The sequence below is a fragment of the Simochromis diagramma genome, unplaced genomic scaffold (assembly GCF_900408965.1).
Source record: "Simochromis diagramma unplaced genomic scaffold, fSimDia1.1 OVJJ01000343.1, whole genome shotgun sequence".
NCBI classification, from domain to species: domain Eukaryota; kingdom Metazoa; phylum Chordata; class Actinopteri; order Cichliformes; family Cichlidae; genus Simochromis; species Simochromis diagramma.
Window position 1 is genome coordinate 5,977,453 of NW_024386831.1, and position 10,694 is coordinate 5,988,146.

General features: G+C 39.5%; 1 protein-coding gene across 1 annotated transcript; it reads right to left on the reverse strand.

Moving 5' to 3' along the window:
• Positions 1 to 564: 564 nt before the first annotated feature.
• LOC120731363 (lactase-phlorizin hydrolase-like) lies at positions 565 to 10,017 on the reverse strand. Its single transcript, XM_040028375.1, has 15 exons — positions 9,213 to 10,017; positions 8,871 to 8,941; positions 7,107 to 7,184; positions 6,921 to 7,014; positions 6,013 to 6,097; positions 5,227 to 5,905; positions 4,483 to 5,131; positions 2,846 to 4,384; positions 2,466 to 2,734; positions 2,047 to 2,337; positions 1,751 to 1,949; positions 1,463 to 1,665; positions 1,273 to 1,379; positions 1,004 to 1,135; positions 565 to 907 (listed from the first exon to the last, which is right to left on the reverse strand). Exons 1-15 carry the CDS (start codon positions 9,823 to 9,825, stop codon positions 565 to 567), a joined length of 5,352 nt encoding a protein of 1,783 aa, XP_039884309.1. The 5' UTR covers positions 9,826 to 10,017.
• Between the last annotated feature and the right edge of the window lie 677 nt (positions 10,018 to 10,694).

Genomic DNA, 10,694 nt, shown 5'->3' on the forward strand with positions numbered 1-10,694 from the left:
AAACAAGTACAAGTCCAAACCTTAGCGGATACAGTACCCTGACACTTATTTTCATCAGGTCTCTTTAACAAAAAATGATTTTAAGTGCTTTACTCTGCTCTTTGTTTGTGAAACACTGCTCTACGTTGAAGACCACTGAAGTCAAATGTATTGAAGTAAAAAGTTGCAAAGGTTTAAGAGGCCACCGGATTTTATGCTAAATAAAATGTTGTTACGTTGTCATGACACATTTTGTCATTAGATAAGATGTTTAACTGGGTTCTGTAAAACAGGTATGTGAGCAAATCTTTTATAACTTTACCACCAGACTCTGGGTTCAGGCACTCATGTCCTGATTCGGGGTCAGGGAATCCGTTGCACTTTATGACTTTGGTGTAGAAGTTAACAGAGTTCTTGGGCACTCGAGGAAGATTAGGGTCTGAGCGATTAACGTAGAACAGGCCAAATCTCTCTATATAGCCAGCAGCCCACTCTAGGTTGTCCAACAGTGACCACGCTGTGTAACCACGCACATCCACACCATCAAGCAAGTAAGCTGTGAAGAGACAAATTATTTTTCTTACTTTAAAAGAAAGAGCAGAATAATTTGAAAGCATCCATATTACACACAAAACATCTGTATTTTTGTTTCCTCTCCAGGACATTCCTGGATTTAGATTTCTTAGAATGAGAAGCTTTGATACCTTTCAACACCTCATTGATGTATTTTTCATAGAAGTAGGTCCTGTGAACATCATTTAGATCAACAGGGCCCCGCTCTGAGACTCCGTTCTCAGTGACGATAATTGGTGGATTTCCATATTCATTCTTAATGAAGTTCAGCAATCTCCGGATGCCAAATGGTGCGATCTTCAGCCAGACGGAGCCTGCATCCAGCCAGGTACGATCAGAAACTACAACTACACCCCTACAAAGGATAGAATTCCATAAAGTACTTAATAAAAAAAAGGCCCAGAAGAAGAAGATCAAGACAGCATTTGTTTTGCAAATGTTAACTTCTTACCTGTCTGCATCGAAGCCTGCAGCATCTCCATGGTCCACAGGGAATGCCAGGACAGATGTGTAATGGTTCAATCCAAAGAAGTCATGAGTGCCCTTAATTCTCTTAATCTCCTCTGCAGTGAACTCAGGTAACCTGGAGAAATTGAAATGACACCAAACTTACCTTATTGATTTTAGTGGATTTGTATGTGAGTTAAAGTATTTTACTATAGATCTACTTAAAGGATAACAAAGAAACTTTTACGCATTTAATAATAGCCTTTGTAATACCGAGACTGTGGTAGACCAGCAGCTAGACTTCGTTCTCGTATTCTTGTCTTCACAATTTCACTGTAGTCACCATTAAATATGGGATGGGAAAACCAGCCAAGGTAGAACTGCACAAAGACAAAACATAATAGTAATTTGAAACTAACTGCCGTCAATTTCCTTTTGTCAGATTTGAGAAGAAATGGCATACCTCCATCACACGTCTTGCAGCATCATAGTCCTCCTGCCTATAAGGATTCCTGGGTTCGGACCAGTCAGAGTTGACAGTGATGGAGATTATGCCGTTCTGTTTGGCCCTGTACTTGTCATTGTAGAGATGCCAGGCCTCAGCATGAGCTTTAAGCAGGTTGTGACCAGCAATGTAGGGCAGAGTGTCTGGTCCTGAACTGATTCCTGGAGACAAACATGGACACATTTGACACAGAGAAAGAGAGAGCATGCAGCACTAAAGCAATACTTAAAATGACTTAAACCGTACCTGGAGCAAAGCTTCCAAAGCCATATCCATGGTTGGTTATAATGATTGGTTCATTAAAGGTGATCCAAATTTTCACTTTGTCACCAAGACGGTCAAACATGAGGTCAGCATAGTCCCTGAAAAGCTTAACAAAGCTGTCATTCAAAAAGCCTCCATAATCCTCTATAGCTTGCGGCAGGTCCCAGTGGTACAGAGTAACCTGAAGAGGAAAGGAAAGGAAAGGAAAGGAAAAAGGACTCTTACTGAATTCACTGACTTCCAATGTATCTTTTTGAAATGCAAAGAATTATTCATACCTGTGGCTGGATATTTGCAGCATGCAGTGCGTCCAAAAGTCTTTGGTAGTAGTTGATTCCAGCCTCATTAATGTTATTGATAGTGCCATCAGGAAGGACTCTCGGCCAGGATAAGGAGAAACGATAATGGCTTACTTTCAGCTGCTTTAATATCGCAACATCCTCTTCTATTTTATTGTAACTGTCACAGGCTATGTCCCCATTGTCATCATTTAATATCTTGGAGGGACTGTGAACGAACTTGTCCCAGATGCTTAGACCTTTTCCATCTGCCCTCCATCCTCCTTCAATCTGGACACAATAAATGCAAAACAAAAATTTAAAGAGATGAAAACAAGGGAAGCAAGACAATATTCAAATCATTCCCCAACTACTGCTTAATTTAGTAAAAGTAAAATTGCAGTAAAAGTACAAGTTACTTGGTAGGCCGATGAAGCAGTGCTCCACATGAAATCCTCACGGAAGTGGCCATGAAGCATCTTCTCATCATCTGGCAAGGGGAAACCATTATCCTTTATGATGTTGTAATAGTAATGAGCTGAGTACTTTGGTGTTCTTGGACGATCTGGGTTTGTGAAGTCCACGTGGTGCAGCCCAAATAGAAATTTGTACCCGTGCAGCCACTCAAAAGAATCCATAAAAGCTGTTGCTGTGTATCCTCGCAACCGCACACCATCAAGGTTATTGGCTGTAATGTAACCACAAATGCAAACACATACATACAAAATAAATGAACAACCAGTCATGGCAGTGGTGGAAAATGTTAAATATCTTCTGAAATATTTTTATATCACTGCACCTTTGAGAGCCTCATCGATATAGGTCTTGTAGAACATTACTCTTTCAAAGTCATCCCATTCTACTGCTGCTCCATTCTCAGTAATATAAATCTCTGGATCACCATACTCCTCCTTGATCCAGTTGAGGAGTCTCCTCAAGCCCCAGGCCACAGCTTTTTGGTTAGGAATGGCTGTAGTTGGTGAATCAGGTTCCTCTGCTTCTCTCATGTCCCGGTCCCATTCATAGGAGTGAGGCTGAAGTGCAGCTGTAAAATAGCTCACTACCCTTGTAGTGTAATGATTTACACAGAATACGTCAGCAGTTCCCTTGATGAAGTTCTTTTCTTCTTCAGTAAAGGAAGGAAGTCTTGACTGTGGAAGACTTTGGATTTCACTTTTGTTCCCAACTTGCCACTTCAGTGCATCAGGATAGTCACCATTCTTAAAAATAGGATGTGCAAACCATCCCAGTTGGAACTGCATCGCCCGGTCAGCAGTCACCACTTCACGGACTACGTTGACATCAGCAGGTTCAAACCAATCAGCGTTGAGGGCTATGGAGATTAGACCACCCTGAGACTGGCGATACTTGTCATCATATGTATGGTAGGCCTTGGCATGGGCTTTAATGAGGTTGTGTGCAACTATGTATGGTCTATATCCTGGGTCCTTAACATTTGGTGGCATATTTCCAAGTCCATATCCAGACCATGCAATTGTCTGAGGCTGGTTAATGGTTATCCAGAATTTCACTCTGTCACCAAAAGTAGCAAAGCAGAAGTCGCAATAGTCATTAAAAATGTCTATCATCTCTGCACTTTCCCAGCCATTGACCTTTTGCAAAGCTTCAGGAAGGTCCCAGTGGTACAGTGTTACCATGGGTTCGATATTGTACGCTATAAGACCATCAATGAGTCTGTTGTAGTAGTCAACACCTTTCTGGTTGAGGGACTTACGTGTGCCATCAGGAAAGATCCTGGACCAGGACAAAGAGAATCTGTATGACTTCACCCTCAGAGCCCGCAGCATGTAGAGATCTTCATTAAGTCTGTTGTAACTGTCACAGGCTACATTGCCATTTGCGTTATCAGGAATAGTGTTAGTTGTCTGAGTGAATGTATCCCATATACTAGGACCTTTGCCATCAGCATTCCAGCCACCTTCAATTTGGTAGGCCGAAGAAGAAATTCCCCAACTGAAGCCCTCAGGAAAAGTGCCATAATGGTACATTTGTCTATCAAAGTTTGACTGTGAAGAGAATTTCTCCCAAACTGCCTTTGCCTGAGATGGAACTTCTGAGGGTGGTAAAGCAGCTAAACGTTGAGTTAATGGCCTTTCTGCAGCTTTAAACTTCTTACTTTTTTGTGAACTGAAACCGTTTTGCTCAATAATCTCAGCGTACAAATATGCAGATTGCTTTGGGGTCCTTGGTCTGGATCCCACTTCAAAGTTGACATAGTGAAGACCAAATCTTTGACTGTAGCCTTGGTTTGCCTCAAATCCATCCACGAGTGACTGCACTGTGAATCGCTGCACATCCACTCCATCTGTGAGTGTTGCTACAAAATGAACAAACAAAAACAAGATTAATATTTGAATTATTTTAACTCTCTCTCTAAAAAAATGACTTCAGATCAGGAAAATCCCCAACACTAACCTTTCAGGGCCTCATTGATGTAACTTCTCATATAGTCCATTCTGCTGGTGTCAGTGAGACTGTCTACACTGTAATTTGTTGGCATCCCATTTCCTGTTATGTATATAGGTAATTTGTTAGCACTCAGGTATTCTGTTGAAATGTAGTTCAGGAGCCTTCTAAGTCCCCAAGGAACAGGATAGATCCAGTCAGAAGCTGTGGAACTCCATGTGGGCTCCACAGTTGCATGGAAGTCACCAACACTGTCAGGACCAGGGGTGCACCCACCATCATTGTTGCTGACCAGCCGAGAAGTATAGTGATTTAAACCAAAAAAGTCAGCAGTACCAAGTATCCTCTTGCTCTCTGTGGGAGTGAAAACTGGGAGCTTTGCTGGTACAGAGTCAGAGCACGCCGTTTTCTTCTGTTCTACCTGATCTTTGAGTATTGCAGGATAATCTCCGTCTACAAATATGGGATGTGCAAACCAGCCCAGCATAAACTGCAGGTAACGGTCTGCAGCTGCTACGTCTTCAGGTTTGGCAGGGTCACTGGGCTCAGCCCAGTCAGAGTTCAAGGCAATGCCCACTTTTCCTCCTTGTGTTTTCCTGTAATTGTCATTATAAACATGCCAGGCCTCGGCATGGGACTTGAGAATATTGTGAGTGACCTGATAATGCAAAATCAAATGTTAAGTACATTAGTGCAATAATTACACTTGTAATAAACTGATTAATTGTAGTATTCTAATAACATCACTGTCACCTGATAGGAAGATTCCACATAGTCCTTTACTCCTGGGGCATGCACACCAGTACCATACCCGGCATGGCTCACTACCCAGGGACTATTGAATGTGTTCCAGATCTTGACTCTGTCTCCAAACCTGGAGAAGCAGAAGTCTGCATAGTCTTTGAAGGCCTCTACAATGGAGGGATTGGTCCAGCCACCATAATTCTGGAGTGCTTGAGGCAGATCCCAGTGGTAGAGAGTGACAATGGGTTGTATGCCAGATGCAACGAGAGCATTTATCAGCTGGTCATAGTATTGAGCTCCTTTTTCTGATTGGCTCTGTCGGTACCCTGTGGGGAAAATACGGGCCCAAGAGATGGAAAACTGGTAGGTGTCGACCTGAAGACCTCGCAGAAGGTAGACATCATAATCTACCTTACGGTAACTGTCGCAAGCTAGGTCAGCTGTCTGATTTGCAAAGGCCAAGCCCTCATGACCAAACCGGTCCCAAATAGTCTCTCCTTTCCCGCCTTCTGACCAGCCACCTTCAGTCTTAAAAGATACGCTGGAGGTGGCCCACTGGAAGCCAGAGGGGAATGATTCCTTAAGGAAAAGATCTCGTTCTGCTGTGGTCTGGGACTTAAATTTATCCCACACAGTCTGATAACTGTTTCTTAACCCTGTCATCCTGGTGTGGTGTGAAATGCCATGACTTTTGGAAAGAGAGAGACATGAAAAATATAAGCAAATCTTTAATCAAACAAGAAAAAAAAACAAAACAGAATTCCAGTACATATAAATCAGAAAATGAACTCTTACTTGACAAGAGCATCTTCCGTGTCCAGTTTGCCTAACATGTCCTTCATGTCACATCCCACAATATTCAGGCCATTGTCCATCAAGCCTGTGTTGTGTTCAAGAAATATGAATCGTTTTATGACTGATGATAAATAACTTATCTTGAAAAATATATTACTCTTAAAATAAAATTTTGTGTAATTAATCAGTTTATTTGTGAATTTCGCAATACTTCGCTTAGTTTATGTAAGGAATTTTATTTAACTAAATCTAGAAATAATCCTCTTTAATCTTAACTAAAAACCCACTTGCTGTTTCTTTGACACACCAGGGCTCTATTAGCTGTTTCAGTAACAATATGTATTCACTGTTACTGAAAAATAGTGAGCACAAGTCGTAAGCAAAAGCTAAGTCTACAGGTGCCTTATATAACATCACTGGCCCATAACAAGAAGATTTCATGACACAATAACACTCCCAAAATCTAGAACTTTATCTTAATGTATTCTGTTTGGGTAACAACACCAGAGGATTTGCCCAGATGTTGTGGCCTTTGGTTTTTCTTTATTCTGCCATCCCGTAATATCTTCAGATCGCTGTTTTACAACGCCATTTTTTGACAGGATGTACACTGTACACATTATTAAGTGATGTTATATTCACAGAAACATTTAACATTACATGTATGAAGTATACATATTCATTTGGTATGTTCTTGGTAACTAGCTTATTAGGCACCATGAGTACAAATTTCATGTAGACAAAAACACAAATCTCTACTAAGACAGCCACTGGAAAGTCGTATTGTTTCTTTTATATATACAGCTGCACATTCATAAAATGAGGTATTGTTCTCATGTCTATTATGGGAAATTAGTTTTAATTGATTATTAATATTTGCAAAGTCAAAAAGCTGTCATGACATTTACCATTTAGGAAATCTCCAAGAAGCTGGTAATCATTGGGAGAACAATCATGAGCACTCATCTCGTAAATCAGGATAGGCAAGTTCCTGCTGAAAATCTACAACATAAAATGAAACATATGTAGCTTTGCTGTATCAGCAAAATGTTAAATGCAACGTATAAAAAAACATCTTATAATGCTTATTGTACCTGTAAGTTCCTCAGTTCATTTTCAAACTCTGAAGAGATGGCACAGTTGTAGTCAATGTGCACTGACAAGAAATCCATCTGTTTAAAACAGGAGATACACAACATGTTGTCACATCGTCATTCTGAGATGAGACATAATGAGAAGAGACTTAATGTGAAATGTATTACAGTAAACCTTTCCTTTTTTTGCACGACTGAATGTAATGCTCCATTTTTGTAGGAAATTGTTGTTTTTAACATAATATTTTATATATTTTAAGGTGATTAAGGGGACTTATGTTGCCATTTCCATCCTTTAAATAAATACAAAACCAAATCAATCATCTTTGAAACAAACAAAAAAAGTATATAATTATATGACCAATTAAAATCCATATAACAGCAATCAGTAGTTGCAGGTTTGGTGACAATGATTAACCTCACGTATGTTAGTGCTGCTGTTCTTGTTACTTTCTTGTCACTAGAGTGTGTGGTGTAAAGAGGTCTTGAATGCCTTCAACAAAACCAAAATTAAAAATAAATGAAAAAATTGGATATTAATTAAAAATTTAACTACAAATTTAACAATTTATTTATTAAATTTAATAATTATTATAATTGTTAATAATTATTTGATTGGTTAGAAATAGTTTAATAAAAAATAAAAATCATCTACAAGAAGCAAATATGATTTCACAACAGCCAGTTAATGTGCATCGCTTTTCTCTGAAGGTTGACCTTGGTCCTCTGGAAAAGACCAGAAATCCCTTTGCAGAGAATCTGAGTTCTTTGATAGCAGCTTTTTATTTGAGAAACAAATAAATTCTGTCGTAAAAGCTTCTTCCAGCTCGGGGTCTTTGCAAAAACTAAGAACATTTTGTCATTTGCTGACTTCGAGAAAGTGATACATGCATTTATTTCATCCAGGCTTGACTACTGTAACAGTGTTTATTTTGGTATCAGCCAGGCTCTGCTCTCTTGTCTTGAGCTAGTTCAGAATGCTGAAGCCGAACTCTTGACAGGCACTCGTGAACATGACCATATTTCCCCAGTCTTGGCTCATTTACACGGGCTTCCAGTATGTTGTAGAATTGGCTTTTATCCTCAAACTTAATTGTGACTAAGTTTTGTGTTGTTCTTTGTGTGTGTTTGATCTACTTGTTACTAGTGATGTGCGATACCACTGATTTCCTTTCCGATCCGATACCAAGTAAAATTCAGGGTGGTATCGACGATACTGATCCGATACTGATACTTTGTACAAAGACTGTTTCATTATATTTCATATATACTTGTATTATGTAATTGTAATAATATAATAATATAGCTTCATAATGATTACAGGACATCAGGACTATGAAAGGCGTAAGAGGAAGTAGTTCCTTCTAATTTAGACGATCCAAATGATATAGTTTTTTTCCACTGTGTTCCTGTTAATGATAAACTACAAATTTACCCCAAAGTACAAAAATATTGATATTTTAATATGAGAATCGATTCTAGAACATAAATTACTGGTATCAGAAGAATCGGTATTTCAATATCGATCCGCACACCACTACTTGTTACTTTTTACTATGTGCAGCACTTTGGTAAACCTGTGTTGGTTTTAAATGTGCTTATAAATACATTGATTGATTGATTAATTGATTATTGCAAAAATAATATCAACAACCGAAAATTTTATTAGGATCCTAAATAAAAATCATGCAAGGAGGTGAAATTCTGACTATACATATATTATTGTATAGATTATGTATCTATAAAAGAAAAGAAAAAACTTACACTTGTTGAAGCTTTAATGTCGGAGAGAGAAGCCACATCTTTAGTTTTCAGTCCAAGTGACAGACGTCTACCTGTAAATATGCAAGCATGAAAGGCACTTTTACTGTTTGGAACTGCTGAACATGTGCTGAAGGATTTTATTAACTTAGTTTGGTCATACACTGATGGAAATTTATTTTTACAGGTGATTTCTCAAGACACTTACATATAAACGAAACCTTAAGTAAACTCAAGCCTCAGAGAAATAAGAACAAGTATTGACTAGTGAATAATTCTGAAAACATAAATTTAGTCATGTTCTTTTGTCTTTAATCTTCACTTTTTCCTGTTAATTTGACTCACCTTTGTCAGGAAAGCGTTGATGGTACATCTGGTAAATGTTCTTGTTAAGTTGAAGGATGTTCTGCAGAAAACTGGGAGCATGTGCAGGCTGCCCGTCATGCCAAACACTATCCAGTGTCACCCATGAGTGTGCAAGTGGTGCAAACTCTTGGAAGGCAAACTCTGCATACTGCTGAAACATCTGTGCCAGCTCCTGGCTCTCCCAGCCTCCATACCTTGATTGCAGAGACTCTGGAACTGTCCATCCATGAAGGATGACCAGAGGCTGAAGACCTGCTTCCAGCAGCTGTTTCAGCAGGGTCTGGTAACATCTAACCACAGCCTGCTGGGGCTGGCTGGGGTGGCCTGTAGGAAGAAGTTGAGCCCATGACAGCAGTACTTTGAAGTGGGTCACCCCTCTGCTTTGCAGGTACTCAAAGTACTGCTTAGAGCCAGGAGGAACGGGATGACTGCAGTCAAAGGCATCATTTATGCTTCTGTCTGAACTTCTGACCACCTGCTTTGTCAGAGGCCCTGCAAGAAGCATGAAGTCCTCTCTTCCATTTACCTCACTGCTCTGACAACTACAGAGACAAAAAATGTACAGACAAAAGACCCACAACAACTTCTTCATTGTGGCTCAAAAACAGAACAACTGATATTTTTCGAGTGTAGCTGAGCTATTTAACAGCAATATTTTTCCTTTTTTTTACATTGTTACACAATTATTGTTATTGGCACCTCATCTAGTTATCACAAGTGTTTTATTGTAGCTTTGAGAGATAGCCAGATAGACTCTGGACTCTAGAGATAACAACTTCCCCATCTTCTGTTCTTGAGCTCTGATATACTTTTTATTGCTATAGAATCATATCATAGTCATTAATTTTACTACTCCTATCCTAGGTGCTTAATTTTAGTCTTATTTACTTCTGACTCTTATTGGTTTGTTTTATTAACATCTTACTGTGTTGTGTTGCAAATGCTTTGTAAAGATGTGAAGTATTTGTATGTGCAACAAGGTATCAAAAAGTTTTATTTTCTCTGAGTTTAGTTTTAACATGTATTTATTTGCTTTTATTAATAGTAATCATGTAGAATTCATATATAAATTCCCCACTCGCCCTGCGGGTGGTCATTACCCTTCAGGCTTGAGTCCTCTGCCAAATGGCCACAACTATATATGTGCTTTGTGAATACCTCAGTCAGCAGAAATCTAAGAAGTATGAGGAGTAAGAAGAGGAAGAGGACCGGTTTCTGCATGGTATGTACCACTGTCAGATAGAAGAAGTGACTGATATCAAGAAATCATAGCAGTGGCTGGACAAAGCTGAACTGAAAGAGAGCACAGACAAACTAATCATGGCAGCACAGAAACAAAGGCCTAAGCATAAGATCAGTAGAGGCTACGGTCTACCACACCAGGCAAGACGCCAGGTGCAAGACCCCAGGGGCAGGCTGTGTAAAGATGACCCTGAGACAATCCAGCACGTAACAGCAGGG